This window comes from Bombus huntii, chromosome 2, assembly GCF_024542735.1.
Source record: "Bombus huntii isolate Logan2020A chromosome 2, iyBomHunt1.1, whole genome shotgun sequence".
NCBI classification, from domain to species: Eukaryota; Metazoa; Arthropoda; class Insecta; order Hymenoptera; family Apidae; genus Bombus; species Bombus huntii.
This window is the reverse complement of record NC_066239.1, coordinates 5530566-5551014: the sequence shown is the minus strand read 5'-3', so window position 1 is coordinate 5551014 and position 20449 is coordinate 5530566. Positions and strand designations below refer to the sequence as shown.

The 20449-nt window shown below is 39.2% G+C and overlaps 1 protein-coding gene across 1 annotated transcript; it reads right to left on the bottom strand.

Moving 5' to 3' along the window:
- Positions 1-954: 954 nt before the first annotated feature.
- Positions 955-18461, bottom strand: LOC126878336 (leucine-rich repeat-containing protein 24-like). The gene has a single exon (XM_050641038.1). It carries the CDS (start codon positions 17222-17224, stop codon positions 15242-15244), a length of 1983 nt encoding a protein of 660 aa, XP_050496995.1. The 5' UTR covers positions 17225-18461; the 3' UTR covers positions 955-15241.
- Between the last annotated feature and the right edge of the window lie 1988 nt (positions 18462-20449).

Genomic DNA, 20449 nt, shown 5'->3' with positions numbered 1-20449 from the left:
AGTTTCAGAGCTATAAGTTACCCCAGTTAAGCGGGTCACCGTGTACGTAAGCCCATATTTTGTTTACAAGGAATAAAAAAAGTAATAAAACGGAAGCGTGCGCAACTCATACGTCAGTAATACAAGACATGCCGACAGGTACCTGAAAATTAGATTTTTATTCAGCTGTCTGCCGCAGGACATTCCAAACTCATCGTAATTCCTCACCTATATCCAATGTGACTGATCGATCTGACATCGGCTCTGGGACTGATAAAACGGTGCTTTCAATAATGACAACTAATAGATATTTTCATATATATCTTAAATCTACGTTTATCGTCGTTTTTATCGTTTTAAAAACGCGTTGTTTTTATTCGCACCATCTATATATGCGGATAAAAAAATATTATAAGACTGATACACTATGAATGTATATTTGTTCATTTGTTCATTATGTATATTTGTAAATGTAAAATATTTCGTTAGAAGCAAAACACAGGCGTATTTACAGTTGAGCTTCGCTTGGAAATCTGCTATTGAACGCTGTTGATCGTTGTGTTTGAAAGCGTATAAAAGGTTCCGAAAGGGGAGTTAAATAGCAAAATGTTTTGGCACAAGCAAGTTAAAAAACGTTACGTTTGTACGATTTCTCATCAGACATATTTTTCTTTTAGTGTCCAAAAGAAATGTATAGGTAAATTTATTTTCTTCTTAGTATAATCATTATTTTTCTGTCGAAATACGTACGTACCCAACATGAAACACGTTGAATGTACGTAATGTTCATAATGGCGTTACTGATGATGATAATACAGAATTCTATTTATTTTGTAGCGGCAATTACAAGAGGGACAATAATAATGAAAAATGGGTTCAATGTCTTCATTGGGATCACGAAGGATGTGCTTTATTCGCGTGTTCAACGTGTAGGAAACAAAGAAAGCTAATATAATATAAGTCAAGAATATGGAAGACTCTTATATGTCATTTTTATTTAAATTAATATTCATTTTTCATAGCGAAAATAATGTTCTTTGCGATTTCTTTACACATTTTCCAGCTGTTCCATATTAGATACCTCTTTTATAACTCGCCGCATTTAACTTCTTTTTTTACAACTTTTATCGTGACTTCAAGGTACTTAAACTTTTGCGCAGTTAACATACGAATGTCTTTTACTTTATCATTTTTTAACGTTAGTTTCATTGAAAAATGAACGTGTTTCACTTTTGGGGAAGCTTCAAAAATCAGGTGTTGCATATTACGTACAGTTTCTCTAAATGTATTTTGTGAAATTGCGGTTTATAAAACACTAACGTAAAACGGAGCTTATGTAAAATTTTCGTCTCTTTGTACTTCTTACTCCATAAACTTTCTTTTGTCCGCCAGTGTATGAATGCGGATCAGCCTTGTGAAGGTTCTCATCTTCTCATCGATTATCATTTCCAAGGAATATTAAAATCCCTCTGTCAAACGTTTCGCGTAAACGACCGCATTCAATTCAATTTATAAGGTTTCATGTGGTGGGATTTTCTTTTTAAATGGAACGTACGAAATAATATTAAATATTGTGGTTCGCCTTGAGCATACCTTCGTACGTTCATAAATTTTGAAAGCTTTTTGCGATTTTTAGGGGACTAAAACGAATTTTACAATTTTTCGACATTTTAGAAAGTTTAGACATTTTCATCCATTCACTACCGATCGTATTTCATCTGATTTTTCCATTTTCACCAAACGTTAAAGCAAACAATGAATGTAGTGTCGAACTGCAATTCGACGTATTCTGCGTTTTTCTATTGTTGTTGAAAGGGAAATTTTGTATCGGTGACCAGTGCTCCTCATGGTAGTGAATATGTCATACTTTGACAAATCTGATATATTTTAAACCACAAATTTTCAATCTTTTAAATACTAAATTAATGAATATACATACAAACAGATAAAATTTTAACGCAAACAATTTTAATACTCACGTTACGCTACGATGTATTTAAAATATATTTAATCTCATTAAGCCTATATACGTCCGCAAAATAGACGGAAATATACATCGAAAGAAAAGAACCACATAATTGACAATCGTGAGAATAATCGAGTAAATGAAAGCAATTTAATATAACATATTACTGCTATATTCATTATGTAATCCCTGTTGTAATTTTTCATCGGTGTATATGTATTAATTGACGTTCGTATTGAGCGATTATATTCGATCGCTGTTATATCCAACCAGTATAATACGCACTTTCAGTATTCAATTTGCACTACTAAAAAATAGATAAAAAGAAAAAGGGAAATAAAACTAAAAAAAACGGGCGTAAAAATCTAGGTAAGTCGAATGAAACAGACACGAGTAGATATTTTTGATCGAAAAGAATTTTATTTCGACAACTGTCGGTCATAGCACATGATTTACCGTACGTGTGGGTGTGTGGAGAGGGCCTTCACCTTCTTCACATTCTTTTTCCCTCGCTCGTGGTACGTAATCTCTCTTTTCTATTTATCATGTATACGTTCAAAAAATGTGTAATCATGGAAATATAGGTACGCCTAGGTTCTCTAAAGGTTCACCTGTATGCGCGTTCTTTTTCTCACTTCTCTCTCTCTCTCTCTCTCTCTCTCTCTCTCTCCCTTTCGTAAAATAAAAGTAATATTTTTTGTTTGTTTGTTTGTTCTGTTTAGTATTTTCTGCTATCGTGTTACCGCGCCGTAGACGGATTTCTCTTGCGACACTAAATTACACATTTGTACATCGTTAACATCCCTTAAAACTGGTTTCTCCGCTCTTTATTTTTTTCTCTCCGTTGTCTTTTTTCTTCTCGCACGCACACGTACAATCTTTCTCTTTTTCTCGAGACTTTTCTTGTCCGAGACCATTTGAAACATTTACAAACTAGGATATTCCGCGCCCCCTTTTAGGAGGTACGCGCGCGCTCAGACACACATATATACTCACGCATGCGCGCATACGCTTTACACACACTTATTTGTTTCGCAATCTTTTCTCCTCCTCCCTTTCCCTTTTATTAACAGGGCACCAACGATTGCCGAGGGAATTTTTCGTAATTCTTTCAATTGCTTTATCTTAGCCCCCGAACGATATTCGATATACGTGCCACGTGTGGATATGCACCGATCTGAACACCGATCTATCAGAATTTTGTCAGAGGGATCGAGGATGAGCTAAATTCTAGAAAAACTCGCCAGTCGTGACTTGTGTTTAATATTCGAGAAGTAAAATGACAGATTTTTCAGCAGGTTTCAGGATTATTGTATCAGGAACAATCCCATGGCAGTACGATAGACGATTCTTCGTGAATCGCGTTTTCGAGGTGTTCGTTGAAACGGTCGTTAGGCAGTTCGTCGTTAGTAACAGGAAGCTTAACCTTAGTTTTTCACGAGATACTCGATTAAACGATAGGAACGACAAAGGGGGTCGTTACTATAAAATGGAATTGAGCGAGAACGTTATGCGAATATTCAAATGTCTTGTTCTCGTTTTCGTAAAAACGGCTGTACGTATGAAAATTGCATATCACGCCGAAAACGATCACTTAGTCGATCAACTTCTAAACGTTACACATTTGCATAACATGAGTTCATCGTATATCGACACGTTACCGAACGAGACGAAATTTTTGTATTGCATTTTTGCCTTTTAAATCGATGCTTGTGCGCCAGTTTTGCAATTTTTTTACCGAAAAGTCGCAGTTTGCATCAAAAAGCTCACCAAAATTTAATTTGAAAATTTTGCTTCATCTGCAAAACTTTCCTGAACGAGAATTGTGTACGTGAAACATAACACGCATTAGCGAGTTTCCTTTCTGCGTACACACTCGAAGTAACAGCAAAATCTTTAAATATAAAATATCTTATGTAAAACCAGACTTTGAAAACGAAGATGATTTTCACTATGGGTTATACAGGATTTTAAGGAAATAAAAATTACAGTTGACTTCTGGGAATTACCGTTATAATTCTCTGATAAAATATAGAAACATCAACCAAAGAATGTTCTTTAAATGTGTACCTTCTTGTTAAGAAATTTCCCATTTACTTATTCTGTTCTAAAACACTGGAAGTTACTGTCGGTTAAATCTAAAACTATACATATTGTAATTGCACAATACATAGTACCGAAGAAATGAAACTGAACGATACATGAAAGAACGTATAACGCAAAAGAAAAACCTTTATACCTGTTTACAAAAACTCATAGAAACTGTTAAAAGATGCACCGTCATAAATTTATAAAATTTCTATGAAAAATTTTATGGTCACTTTTCTAAGATAATTCTAGCATCAAATTTAATTTAAATAGAAAAATAATCCTATCCAACTTTTCAATGCAAATAACCCAATTTCAACTTGAACGCTCGACTAATCGCGAACATACGGAAATAAATTTCACCATGATTAATGTCGCGATTGCAAAACGAAAGCAACCGCATGTAATGTGTTATGTAACACACTCGAGATGACGATGACGCATGAGTATTTGATGATTTGCACGAAATCAAACAGAAAGACAAAGCCTGGTGAAGTTAATTTAACACGCTTATCAGACATGTTCAACAAACAGCTTCGAAACGCATTAAGAACACCTATAGAATCGTCAAGTGTGCGTGACAGCATATTATCGTACGTTACGGTCATACGTTACTTTCATACTGGCAACTTTCTCAGTGTTCTTTATCGTAACATTCCTTGCATTTCTCTTTATGCATTCATCCAAATTGTATATCCAAACAACTCACTTTATACGATATAACCACTTATGTATATCCAAAAGCTATGCAACACCAAAAAATAACTTATTTCTTTTTCTCTCATTTTGTTCGTGCGCGCGACAAAACGCACGTACACTGACACCTACGCGCACGTATACACACACGTTATTCATGACATATTATTCCTTCTTTTCGACGTATTGCTTGGTAAACCCTTCCAGACCGATATTAGAAATTGTATGAAAACAAGAGTTGAAGCACGAACGCAATCGGAGCACATTTGATGAAAGATGAATTAACGGTAAAGTGTGATTTCGCTATCTCTGCCGATTTATTGTATTAGCAGACACGGATTATAGATATCTCGTCAGAAGACGATGGAATGTTGAAGAGGCATGAATGTTAGATGTTTGAAACTTGTACAACGATGTAACTTAACATGTTTAATATGGCCAGGTTTCTACGATTCCTACCTTCCACAACCAATACTGAAACGAATCTTTATATCTGAAAAATGTTTAGAACGCACGTTGGATTTTTAAAAAAATATTAGAAAAAAGATGACGTCGGTCATATACAATCGACGTTGTCACCGAAGAGCTGCCTTCTTCTCGATACATGTATATGCTAAGAACACATTGAACATTTTTAGAAAACTCTTTTTTCGCAAGATGTGCTAAATGTGCTTTAAACTCTTATTCAAAGTTTCCATACAATCGTATGTTGCTGATAATCGTTACGAAAGCCGACGAGTCTCCGGCTTGCGTGATGTCGAATATCGAGCGTCAAACAGGGGAAACACGCTTGGTACTTTTCTGCGTAATTAATCGTGATCGAACAATGGGAACGCCTGACGTTCCGTGATTCCTGGACATTCATAAATTTCGGAACATGTAGACACGAAATGATCGGAACGTACCTCGCGATCGACGAAATGGGCTGATCTGACGAATGATCTTTTTTGTGAAAAAATATAATAATCATAAAGAAACAAGACGGAAGGAACAGTCCGATATATAACTATCGATAACTGTATGGAAATCCCAAAATGGAAAACCTTCAAATAAATGAAATAAATTCATCGATAATTGGCTATGCTTTAGCTATGAAAAAAAGTAATATTACATAAACGGTCTTTAATGTGTTAATAATTCGTTCTCGATGGTCATTAATACGTTTCAAATATACATGTATGTGGAAGTTATATATGTATGTATATATGTATTTATAATGTATGTTGAAAATTTTGTCACAAAGATATACGCTTCCTATGAGAAATCATTGTTTTTCAGCGGCGTGAATCGTAAAATGTTATCTGTATTGTATCGAACGGTATGATCAAGCAGTACGAGTCGAGATAAATGCCACAATATGGTAGGTTGCACGATTGTTAGGAAAGAAAAGTTTCTTCTTCGAAAAAATACCGGTAACGAAGATCAAACTACCGGTAAGGCTATTACTTATTCCTCCACTGGGAGCAATAAAAGTCTGGACGTCAAGTTCCTTAATAAAAGAAGAAGAAAAAAATAAAGAAGAGGAGCGAGGAGTGGAAAGGAACTTCGCGAACTATTGAACTTTAGAAGGGCTATTTACTTCTCGATAGCTTGAAAGCATTAAATCGTGTGAATGTCCTTCAGTTTCAACTTCGATTGTTCCGCTATGCCACGTGATACAGACTGGAGAAAAATAATCTATTATTTCGTTTCGAAACAATCGAAATAATACAACACCTTAGCAACATTTTGTCATCATTTTTATAAACGATCATCGCTGTTCCAATTTTCGAAATTAACTTCGCAAAGCTATTATTTTTTGTACTGTTTGCTATATTATACTATCTCGTTAATTGCTACATGTTAATAGAATAAAATAAACGGGTTCTCGCGAGATTTCTTTCTTCTTTTTTTTAGCGTTGCAATATTTATTTGTGAGAACGGATTATGAGCGTATTAACAATATATCATATACAAGCGATCTAACAACACGAGCTCGCTACTGGAATATCAACCGAGACACGAAACGCTTGCTAATTAAATTTATTGAATTTACGGCTGAACTGAATCCTGGTTCGAAGGAAGGCGTGAATAAAGCGCGAAAAGATACATCAAGCAATTAAAGTAGTCGGTATTGCATACTGCTCGATATACAGAATTTGCTTAATTACTTTGCCTAATTACTTTATATTGCTACTTCAATGTCGGCTCGGTCTCTTCACTTTGAACTTCTCTTATATATATACGATGTCGTACAGAAATTTCCACGAACGATGTACGAACGACTTTATGAATGTACACGTATTAAGACAGTTTTCTCTATTCTATTAGCTACCTATTTGGATGTCAGAACAATTATATAAAACACACATTGTGACGCGGCTTTTATATAATATCAAGTTGAAACTCATTGAATATTTATTACGTAAAATGGAGTAATTTTGAATGAATTATTTAAAAGTACTGAATAAATAGTTCTAAGAAAATAAAATTCTACAAATTACACGATAAAATATTTTCCTCGACTGTTTATTATTATAAAATTGTTATTTATTTCTTAGCTTAAATATTGTCTGAATAACTTTTTTATTAATAATTCTTTAAATCCGTCTTTGTTATAAAATATACGCGTCAATTGTATCCATTTATTCAATCTATTTAAGTTCCGCATTGACTACACACTTGTATATAATATATTTGGTTGGTTATCAATATCCGAATATCATTAAGTTTTCAAGTGCATGTTCACGCAAAATCGCATATGTTAACGTTTAAATACAATCGGAAAATAATCATTTATTTAGATAGACATTTCCTACATCACGTACATGTGAGAAAAGAAAACAGAAGTAAAATAAGTGTGCGCGAAATCGAATTTCCACGAAATTAAAGAGTAACAATTTGTCGAAACTTTCTGAATCAATATCGACATAATCCAATTTAATATATTTTTTCCACAAAATCATATACATCACATCGTCATTGCAAAACTTCCAATTTACATGTTCTTTCTTTATCATGATCACTTTTCGTTATTACTTAAACTAACATAGTTGATACGCTTTGTATGATCGAAACAAATTTATAACAAAGTTGTAGGAACTGATATTGCCAACGTGAAATTACATTAACGGAATAGATTATGGTTAAATATTTGCTCGGTAAATGGGGAGGACACTTAAACAGCAAATCAAGTAATCGGCATCCAGATTGAGCCAGCCAACCAATCGTGGCGATCCTTTCTTTAACACGAACTACTTTCTCATTATGATTGTAAGATATAGCCTGAATTTATTGATAATAGAATACGCAGGTTTATATATTTATGAAAAATTTTAAAATGTAGAAGTGTTTAGATCACATATAACATGCAAAGATTTATAAAATATTCACAAAAATGTAAATTTCCGTAAACATGTGTAGTCTGGTAATAAATATTCATACTAATGGAACAAATTTGCAGTACAGGAAATCAATGTTAATTGATATTACAATAAGAAAACATATTTATCAATATATAACAGATAATAAAATTGCACTGAAATTTTTTTATAATAAAAGATAAGACAGAGTTTTATAAACGTATGTAAACTCTTGTGCTTATGGCCAACGTTTTCCTTTCTGTAAGTTAGTAACGAAAATTTTGCTAGTTATAAAATTGAAAAACTTACATTATTAGAACGAAATTGAACTGGCAGTGAGAAATAAGCGTTATTTATTACAAAGAACTTTTCTAAGTATCGTATTTATAACTCAAAGTAATCTTTTTTTCATATGCACCTACTTGTTAAATATAAATAGTAGTATCGTGGACAAAAGGCTTAAGAGATATCGAGTAAACCATAAACAATGTCGCGAGGGCCGAGGCGCCGTCGGGCCCATCAAAGTGCCATCGGTCCTTCAATTGAATAGTTTCGTAGAAAGGGCCTACGTAACCCTGGCCACGAGCGATTGCGGAACACGTGCGTGGTGGACCTAAGAAAAGAAAGGGGTGCTAGAACAGTCAGTGTCACTGGAGAAGCCAGAGGGTGTGAATCGAGAAGTCAGAAAGTGCGAGTTGCGTTGTCGAGATAGTGTTGCTAACGTTGTCGAGAGAGTGTGGTCCGCGTGCGAGAGAGAGAGAGAGAGAGCGTTGGATCCGTTGTGACGAAAGTTACAAATTAACTATTGAGTTGTCTAGATTATAGTACGTTATTGTGATTAGTTCACGTTAAACAACCATCGTTCTTTTATCTAATCAACATCTGTAAAATCCATTCATTGTAAATAAATCATCAATATATATTTACGATACTACATTACATTTAACCGAGTGGCATAAAAAGCTTTCATTTTCATTGAAAATTGCAAGTATAATGCTAAAGCATGAACTAGGAAGAAATTGTTCTGTAATATTTTATATAGAATTTATGAAATTAACTTCTTATACAGAATTTATGAAATTAACTTCTTATATAGAATTTATATGGAATTTATCTTATAATGTCGCGAGAAAGATATTGCTTCAATTACTCTTAATCGAGGCGTAATTATTAGTTGTAATGTTAAATAAATAAACCATTTTGCTTATTTAAACTATTATTTCACGGACAAAATGGAATTCAGCGAATTTAACAACGTTATAATTATGGTATTTCAAATTTTAATATCCAGTTTTAGATATAATGTCACGTCATAATTTCATACAAAACAATCTTTATATATTTTAATTTTTCTTAATACATCAAGATTAAATAAATTACACATATCTAAATTGGACATTCTACAATTTGTCCAGTCACCTAGCTTAATCATGAGTCTAATCTAAAAAGGAATAAATTTACTGTGATCTATAATTGTTGTACATTACATAACAAAAAAAGGAATGCTGTTTTTTTGCAGATAATTTTAAAGCGATAATAAAATACTTCTTACTCATGTTAACACTATATAAATAAAATATACAAATTCGACTTATGATATTATCTCTATTTTTAACGTTTCTTGTATATTAAGTCAAAGACCCTACCATTTAAATAATCTAAAAATATTTGTAGATAATAATAAAAATGATTTTTCAAATTCATAAAAAATAGATTTTACCATATCCTTTACGATTTAATGGTTGCTTTAAATAACATTAATATCGGAATATGATGTCTTCTGTAATAGTATATAGATCGAAGGCAGGTGAGGATGAATGAAGTATTTTTAGCGGTTTATAATAAGGACGGAATGAAAAAAGGTGGCGAGGGAAATTAATGAATTAGCAAACGAATATGTAAAAACAGTGGGACAGACAGAATACTTGAGAAAGAAAGTAGAGGGAGGCAGCCAGAAGCGGCTGCTATAGGTTAGATTCTAACGTATTAAGCGTATTAAGAAAGAAAGATATAGTAAAAAGTAGGATAAATGGAACGGTGATAAGCTGGGTAAGAGTTTTAGAAAGAGCTTAAGAACATATGTAGGTACCGAACTAAGCCGAAGGTTGATATGTGATGAATAGTGTATAATGTATAGATTAAGTATAGGATAGTGCATATAGTATAGCTAGAAGGAATAAAGAGATATATATTTAAATTTCTAATATTAGATATAAGATGAGATATGTGTGCTTGGGATAGGAACGTAGACTGGGTGTAGGACTTTGAATATAATGGATGCTCTAAATGCAGTATGGAAATAAGTAAGAATTAGAAATATCTAAGTCAAATCCTATTTCTGTGAAAAGGAACAAATAAAAAAATATATATATATGGCAGTGCTTTTCTCCTATATAATACAAGAGATGTAATATTTAGTAACATGTTAACGAGATAATCCATCCAATATATTAATTTTTCATATACGCGAACAACACAGGCAGAGGATGACAAAAAAATTGAAACAACGTGCTTGAAGCCATCGTATGAAGAAGCAATATCTCCCTTAATCCGCTCGGGGAATATAAAGCTTCGAGTAATTGTTCGCGATACCTTTCCGCTACGACTCATTGTCAGACACGCCAGCTTGTCAGCTTTTATGACGCTCAAATGATATGGATCGCAATATTGTACGCAGTAACATCAGGAGAGCTGTATTGTGAATGTTCATTAGCCACCACTGTGACCGCACGCTATTGTGTTTCAGAGATTTGTACCCGTCACAAAAAAAAGAATGAAAAACGGAAAAGAAAAACACTACACAGACTAGGAACAAAATTCTAAATGTATTTTCCTGAGTTAATTTGTTCATATGCAAACCTTTTGTTTTTAACCCTTCTTTTATTTTTTCTTTCTTTTTTTGTTCGTGTTATTCATTCATCCTTTTACTCGCAATTGGTGCAGATTACAGGCAAAGTACGAGTATAATTCTAATTCCATTCTAGAAGGAAAGAATCCTTTTAAGTGTATCGTCGATACGATACACGAAAAAGAATGAAACGCTGTTTTTCGTCAAACGGTTCGAAGATATATGCACAGTGGCTACAAAGTGTATTGACACAGCAATGTATTTATTGTAATATTTACATACTAGTTAATTAGATACAAATATATTACATTTCATTTCATTTAATAGTAGGTACTGTCATATGACTGAAAAAGCTCTGAAAATGAAATGTAGAACCTGCTAAAAAAAAAGCTTTGTGCCAATACTTCGTGTAACCACTGCATGTCGGACATAACTGTAGCGAAAACGCGGGTGCATTTCATTCTGTCGACTTTCCAAATTTGTGAAACTATAGTTACTGAGAAATTAATAAACCATGTTGCTTCCATTTCACGTGACGTTTGCGTTTCGAAATATACATTGCGGCTCAGCTCCTTTATGAACCAGCCTATTTTGCGTTAAATCCGATTTGACCGTTCATTACGTTCATTGTCGTCAGCTTATGCGTATTTCGTTACTTTGCAAATAATTAACTCCGATACCCGATTGCGCAAACAACAGGTCATTAGAAGAAGGAAAACACTGAGATAGATAAAATGCAAATCGTATCGAGGAATGCATGATATGTTTCACTAATATGGCACACGGTGGATTGATATGTCATAATATTCGAGTGATATATATATATATATATATATATATATATATATATATATCGAGTGATATATATATTCGTTTGTTTCATCAATAATATTTTGATCAAAATATAACATGAGAAGAATTTGTTTGATTTTGATCGATTTCGTTGCAGGAAACGACAAAGAAAAATGGCGTTTCGTGTCAGTGACGCATAAAAAGATCGGGTAAACGAAAACAATCTGCGGTAAATATCATTACTTTCGATGCATGGACGAGTAGTCTTTAAATGTCGCATTGGCGTGACTCGGTTGCAAGAACCTCTGAACGATAAAATAATTAACATTTCTATATATCATTCCTAGAAGGTATTATAAAATGTCGTGAATTAACTTTTTATTAACGAATAATAAAACAAAAATAGATAAACGTTTAATAACGCAGACGATATTGTAAAACACTAATAGGAACAAAATGATCGTTAAGGAACAATGTTATCGTAACAAGATGAATATTCGAGAAAGGGCAAATATTCATACAAGTGCAAATAATACATGAAAGGACAAAGGGCAGTTCACGTTAAACATATGCACATCATTTATAGCTCACTTTAAACAATGATACGCGTAAATTATTCTGGACGTGATGCTAACCGTGTATTTTCGAGGAAAAAGGCGGCAAATCATTCGTGTCTATTTCTCATGACAGTAAATTTCGTGTTATGGACAGATACATAACATAAACTCCATAGTTTCCTAGTTTGCCTAATTTTAAATTCCATTCGAACACGATCCACGCGCGTTACGCGTAAACGTTCGTTACGAATTGCAACGAATAAAGTTTGATTCGATCGAGAGAGAGAAATAAAGATCGTTCCAGTAAAATCCATTGAACGCGTTCTCGTGCTCCGGTTGTCACGTGTTTTCACTGCGATTACCGTGATTTGGCCAAGATACCGGCCGGGAAACAACCAATAAACCCGTGGACTCGTTCGTCGACGAATAAAATGACCACTAGAAACGTGTCCTGTCGTGTTCTCCAGCCTGTACCACGTATTATCGATCCGCGTAAAATATACGATTCAATAGAACCAGTCAGTGTATTTGGCATGGCATTTTTATTTCCATTTTTTCCGTCGTTTTCGTATTTTATTTTCTTTTTTTTTTTTTTTTTGTTACCTCATCACGGATACGTCGATCGGTTCCAGAATCATTGAGCAGAGAAAAGCAGCCGGCTTGAACGATAGGCGATAAACCAATCGGTAGAAATTGCAAGCACTGCACCGCATGCACTATCTCACCCTCGATCTCTCGATGCCGCGCGCGAGCACACATATACACTAGTGCACTCATACATTCACACGTCCGCATGTAGACATAGTCTGGATCATATTATCACATACGTTTAAATACGTATATTCAGGCACACTGCTCTCAAGACACGTACGAACCATAGTCGGGCAAATACGCACACACACACACACACGGAACACACAGGACACAAACACAGACACAGGTTGATAACTGACCGATATTCGCAATTGGCGTTTCGGCTTACCGCTTACCGCCAAAGTGTCTAGATCAACACACACAGACTCACTTACGTAAGACACTAACGCGAGGCATGAGCCGGTCAACCAATCGCAAGCCCCTCGTTTCAGTGTTTGAGCAATAGTTTATATTCGCTTGCAATTGGCTTACGGGCTTCTTGTGCTTACTATACAGTCTTATGTAATTGATTCTATTGGCTCCGGGTAATACAAAAAAACAGACAGAGATCGAACGACGACGGATACATTCTGGGAATTGCGAGCTTTTTTTTCTCACTTTGCTTTTTCTTTGTTCACCGAATTCAATCGTTGATTAGATATCTCGTTCGATAGAGGTATCGCGACGTTCGCAATTGTTATCATTCGCGATGTCAGCAATTATTCGATGTATCGATACCGACGTATCGATATTGATATATACGCACATGATATTACCATTGACGTAGGTATACTAACGCTTTTAAGGTCTGTGAAATTTCTCGATGAATCGATATCGAAAGAGACAGTGTGTCGTTACACGAATACATTTTGAATGGTTCCTAACGCACGGCAAAGTAAATCAATTTATCGTCAGGAGAATTGCAACGACGGATCCAGAGGTGTACCCGACGTCATATTTCACGCTCTACCGTTTCCGTGAATTTTCGTCCTCGAACACGAACGTCAATAACTATCCGATGTGACAATATCGCTTCCCTCGTATGTCGCGTTTCCGTTAGTTATTCCGAATCGATTCGATACTCGATCTTACTCCGACTATCGAAATTATAACGTATTCATAATTCGTACGTACCGTTGATGATGATAATAATAAATGAAAAAACTATCTGATCGACGAATCGTTATACGCGCGACGGAAAATGGGATGAAATTTTCGAGCATCGTTACCGCGATGCGTAATCGCACGTCGGCCGTATTCTCGATCTCGTATTGTCGTCGTGCTCACACCATATTCAAATCATCTAACATCGTCTAATTACACCTTCGAAATTGACTAGAAAATTCACGTGTGTAGTATACACGGTAGCCAACACACACGGTAAATAGAAATTATTCTCTCGCGTATCTGTCTCTATCTACACATCCTTCGGAACATGCACTGCAGTCTTCTCGTAAACATTATCTTAAGAAACGGTATATTTAAACCGTATCTTTAAACGTCATGTTACTATATTCCATTTTTCGTGATCTCTCTTTCGCTTCTTTTTTCTTTTCTTTTTTTTTTTTTGTTTTTGTTCTTTCTTGGAATATCCCTTAATCGTTCATATAGAAAGTATTAGCCGTCAACATTGTACTGCAAGACCACCGAAACGACGTCGTCGTTCTTACCAGATCGCGTTGACCGTTCCATTCATTTAGAACGTCGAGTAGGATATTCTTCCTATCGTGCTACACGTTGGATACACACAACGGATGCGAAAACCTTCGAAATGAAAAGTTCTTGGAAGTTAGAAAGCCGGCGTTATTCTTTGAGAACTGGCAGATGGCGGAATTTATCGATCGAGTCCTCGACAGATTCTTCGTTTTATGTGTTCCGTGCATTAGTCACGACGGCACTTTCAACTATTTCATCGACCACTGTACGTAAATCTCGCGACAAGTGGACGTTCGTTTCCACCGAGTCGGCCGAACGACTTCCCATTCTCGGTGTCTGCCACCCTTCTATACGTATGTATATCCACATACGGAATACATCTCGACCATTTCATCGATCACTCTCTCTGTCTATATATACGTATGTACGAGTTTGTAACATGTGGTATGTATATATTATACGTTTTATGTATACGCAATCCACGTGACAGGTCGACGTCCTAGTCCATCACGTTAATATCCGCGACGGAGTTCGATATTTAAATTAAATCGAGAATTTTTTTTCTTTTTCACTACCGCTCGTCCGGCACTGGACAGGACGTCTCTCAGCAGTCGGTGTCGTCCTGGTGGCGTCTACGAAGCTCCAGGTAACGGTGCCGGGCGTCACAGTAATGAAGCAGCGGTACCTAGACATCGGTTCCAGTCCCTTCTTGATAACCCTCGTCGGGGGAGCTACGCGTCGAGCCAAGGACACGCTTCAACGCAGACACCGGTGGCAAAACCGGAACTCCCTTCTGCCATACTCTTATTTGCTTCGCCCCTGGCGGAAATTGCTCGACCATAGGTGCCACTACGGCTAGGGCTTCCTTCGAAGGGTACGTGCTCATCGGAACCGTTGTTCTGCACGTATCCCTCGCCTCCCACATACAACTCGTGTAAAGGATCTTCGCGTCGTCCACCACTTCCATACGACTATAGTCCGCTCCGCCGTAAGGAGTGATGTCTTCCGCCGAACCACGTCGCGTATCCCTGATAAGATCAGGATTGTCAATCGGCATCAGCGACGTAGTGGAAGAGAAACAAGCACCCGGTGCAACCATCACCGAGGGCTGTTGGCTCTGATCATCGAAACGACCGATCGAACCGTACTCGTTCTCTGTCTGCAAGGCCGCTGCTTGAGGTCTTTGAACGTAGCTCAGGTTTAAGGACACCGGTGGCTTCGATTCCACACCGAACGACGTCGTTTCGATTTCTTCGTGTTTTCTGCGAGTAGTCGACGTTGCCGATGATGGATTCTCGTTGTTACCACCTGTACTATCGGCGGACACCCCTTCCGCAGGAACCGACGACTTCACGTCTTTCAACGGCATTCTTCGTAAACGAATGAACAACACGAGAATTATAAGGAGTATAAAGAGAATGAGCACGACTAGAGCGGCGGATATACCGGCGATTTGGCCGGAACCGAGAGTAGACATGCCAGCGGTTCTCAGGGATACGTGAAGAGTGAAATTCGCCTCGACGCTACCAGCACGATTTTCTGCCACGCAGTAGAACTCGCTAGAGTCCGCTTCCTGAGCGTTCGTCAGCACTAGCGTACTTCTTTTCCGAAACTGACCCTCCTCAAAGATCAAAATCTTTTGATACCCACTGAATGCCGAATGGTTGGTCAGCAAACGTCCGTTCCAATACCATTTCACCTTGGCCGGTGGTATCGCGCTAACTCGACACACAATACTGGCATTTTCGCCTATCGTTGCCTCGGCGTAGCGACTAGCTATCAGGAGAATCGGTCGACAGGCAAAATCGTCGATACTCAAATCGGTGAAGGTACGATTCAATAATTGTTTCGGACCGTGACAAAGGGGTGCTTGAAGGGTCGGCAAATTGTGCTTTACGAGCCACATTTTCATCTCGCGTAAATGGCAATCACAGATCCAGGGGTTATCGTGAAGTTCTATGCTCGTGAGTTTGTTCAACGGTTCGAACGTGCCAGGATGAAGGGTCGATAACTGATTATTGTTTAACTTTAAACTTTCCAACAGTTCCAAGCCTCGGAATCCTTTCGCCTCGATCTCAACCAGTTGCGTGTGAGACAGATCCAACTTGACCAGGTTCGGTGTACTCTTGAACGCGTGCGAGTGAATCCTCTTGAGAAGATTGTTGGACAGTACGAGATCCCTGAGGAACGGTGTATCCAAGAAACTTGCAGTAGGGACCACCGTTAAGAGGTTGTGGCTTAGATCGAGCTCTACCAGATTCGTAAGGCCAGCCAGTGCCTCGCTATCGATTCGGTCGATACGGCACTCGCGTAGGTAGAGACGCTGTAGATTCGTCAAACGTACACGTTTGAAGATGTTACTCGGCAGGGTCCGAATGTCGTTACCGCTTGTATCCAACACTTGCGTTTCCGGATCGATCCACTCCGGTATGCTAGTCAGGGCACGATTTACACACTCGACCGTGCGCTTCCCGCTCTTCCACTTACAAGAACACTCGACAGCGCACTTGTCGCTAGTCACAATGCCCAGCAACGTCGTCACGTAAAACAAGAACACCGAGATTTCCATGGCGAACACGTTTATTATTGTCGAATGCTGGTCCTGGTTACGATAAACGCTATCCGCCCCGACTATTTTGCTCGAGGACGCTAGCCTCGCTAGGCGCATCAATAAGCGAGGAATGTTTTCGCTCTCCCGAGAAAATACTCTGTCAACAAGCTTACGCCCATTTTTTCCATTTCCTTCTTCGAGTAGGCTTCGGTGGCGAGACACCTTCGATCGTTGTTCTCACCTTCTCTCGTCTCCTTCTAACGACACGTTCAGTTCCTCCTCCTCGTATCGTCGAATAATACGACCGCCACCTCAGCCTTTATAACAAAGTTTACGCGAACCCTTCTCTCCGTGTAGCTGTTGCAGTGCAGCACGGCTAATTATGCAAACGAGAGGGTCGGGATTAAACGGTCTCGGCTCGTCCATTCGTGAATTCTTCTGATTCGTCGACTCGGCGACCGCTCGACGTACGATGACGAATACTTCTCCGTTGATCTTCGAAGGATACACGATGATCGAAGCTGACCGAATTGGTATTTTCGGCAAACTCACGAATCGACGAAAACCTCCGCCGTCTCTTTCCCTGACTCGTCTTCCCGTATTTGTCGGTACTTGTCACACGCGCGCGCGCACATTGAGATACATACGAGCACGTACGAGTAAGCATACACCACGAGCGTCCGTCGTTCTTACGTAAACGCGTCGATCAACGTGCACTTGCTGTGAAACTGACGAAAACCAACTCCACGATTCACCATCGATGAGAACCAATAACGGCAACAACACCCCCGTCGACGGACGGTACTCTGCACCACCACCTTGGACGACGCGTACTAACGCGAATCACCAAATATATTCGCGATACAAACCGAAGTCCTATCTCGTTCTCGCGTTGCTCCGTGCCCGAGGCGTTGTCCGTGCCAGGCGATCTTCGCTGGTTCGCGTTCCCCGTTCTGTTTTCTCAACCGATTCTCGCTACCTCTTTCCTTCCTTCCCCTCTTTGTTCTTTTTTCTCTCACTCCCGATATTCGTCGAACGCGCAAAACACTCGAACCGATGGCACGGACGCTCGTCGTGAAATGAGACTATGAAAAGCCCGGCACCGAACCGGAGAGACAGCCTGTGCTCGCTTTCTCTGTCCTTCTTTCGATACGTCGTTGCACACTGCCAGGAGGGAAAACGCCGACGCGAAGTAGGGCGCACCCTTCTTCCACTCCGGCCAGACTATATACACAGGGTGTACACACCACTACCGTGATTCCGAGCACCCCTTACGGCGCCTTTCCTCTCCTCCAGTCTCATCCACCAGCATCCTTCACCCCCTTGCCTAAGCCAGCTCTGTTCGAACCCCTATCCAACCCCTCTACCCTTATGAAATCCCCCCACAACCCCCGCCACTCCCATATAACCAGACACAGCTCGTGCGCTTTCCCAACCGGCTAGAGAGGGGTAGTAGAGATCGTTTCTACTCCCTACTCTTGGGCACGAGCCACCCTACCTTCGTACCGGCGCTTTCCACCCCTCTAAATGGGGTACACGGGTGTACGGGCGCGCGCACAACCTACTAGCCACTAGATACTCTCGCTGCCGCGCCGTGGCTCCTCTTTCCCCAACCTATTCCACGTTTTCCTACCGAGTCTCCTGACCTCACTCCCACCCTCCGCTTTACCCCCGTACGTTTCTTCCTCGCACATATTCTCTCTCTCTCTCTCTCTCTCTCTTCCTCTCCCTCCCTCCCTGTCATGGTTGTGCCACCCACAGTCCTCCAACCACCCTTTTCGACGTATCGAATGCTACGTCACAGTGGCGAGATATACGGCTATTTCACAAAGTGGTTAAATGCACTGCCAGATTACGGCTGGCTTGCTAGAGGGGTGGATGCAGTGGAAGCGGCTGGAAAAGAGAAAGAGAAAAGGCCGGCAACAGCAACGGTGGTTACGATATCGTCTATCGGCTACCGTCAACCGCCACAGACGGTCTCTCTCTTCTCGCGTCGTTTTCCGGCTACGATCACAGAGCCCTGGAAAAGTCATTCTTCCCCCATTTTTTTTTTCTCCTTCTACTTTCATTCTTTCGCTCGCGTGTTCTCTCTTCCACCAACGCGCTTCTTCGTTGCTCGCGTTTACATTCCCGAGAAGTTTGCGCGTGTTTCCCCATCGGCCCGCCTGGCCGGCTCACTGCCTCTTCGCCGGTCCAGAGAATCTCCTTCCTTTTCTGTCATCTCTCGTGGAAATTATACGGAAAATGGAGGTATTCCTTCCGCGGAGGAAAGTTAGGTTCGTTCGAAGAAGTCGAGGGTTGAAGACAGAGGGAGGACGCTAAATCTGCCTACAACGAGAATAAAGGTGACATTGCGACGGAGGATGACGGTGAACGGCGCCAGCCATTATGTACTACACATATATACATATGTACATACGTATACGTACATAGCCGGCGAATTTTCCCTAAAGGACCTTTTAGGGTTAATTGATCGTCCGAAGCGACAAGTGCACGTGCTTTCTCGCTCGTACGCCCTCGCGTAATGCACCCTTAATGGACGCGAGCCTTCAAAGAACCCTCCGGTAAAGACGTTCGATGTCTGTCCAATATGTTCCGAGAATTCAACCATACACCCTTCGCCCTCCTGTGCATCTCCGCGAGTCCCTTCCTGTTTCCTGTTCCCATGCGAGATTCGATTTGGAACCTCTATCAATTTGTCCAGTGCCGGCAAATCTCACAGATATACAGATAGCTTCTTCGATTAAGACAGAAGTATTGTAAAGAAATTGTAAAGAAAGTCGAACTAGGCGAATTAAATGGAAAATGAAACCACGGAGGCAAGAACACGACGTCTATTGCAAGTTCTGGCACGGGTTTCGCTTGTCTCTGTCGTTTGCACTCGATGGCAACCCGTTGCACAGGCCACTGACGCTATTTAAGCGATTACTTAAAATCAATAGCGCTCGTTCGAAGCGCACCAACGAGCCGATAATATAATTCTTATCCGAAACTATGCTGCCGTTCCTCGTCTTCCATCAGCTCTCCGCAAAAGCAACCCTCTACCGGATCGAAGCTGGAAGCCTCGCAAGAAAAAAAAAAGAACATCGAGCCGGAGACGACCAAACGGTTGGATTTGTGTCGTGGGAGTTTGTCGAATCGCTGCTGGCTCTATCGGAGATTTGGCTGGCTCGCCACATTTTTCAAGCAACCCCTTTTCCCTGCAACCGGTCACGACGCCTTGGCACGCGTGTACTATGAGCGTTAATGCGACTGTTTCGTAGATTTACGACGCGTGAATCGTACGATAAGTACGATCAGGGAGTGAATACTTATCACAGACGGCCGTTAATTGGTTGCTAC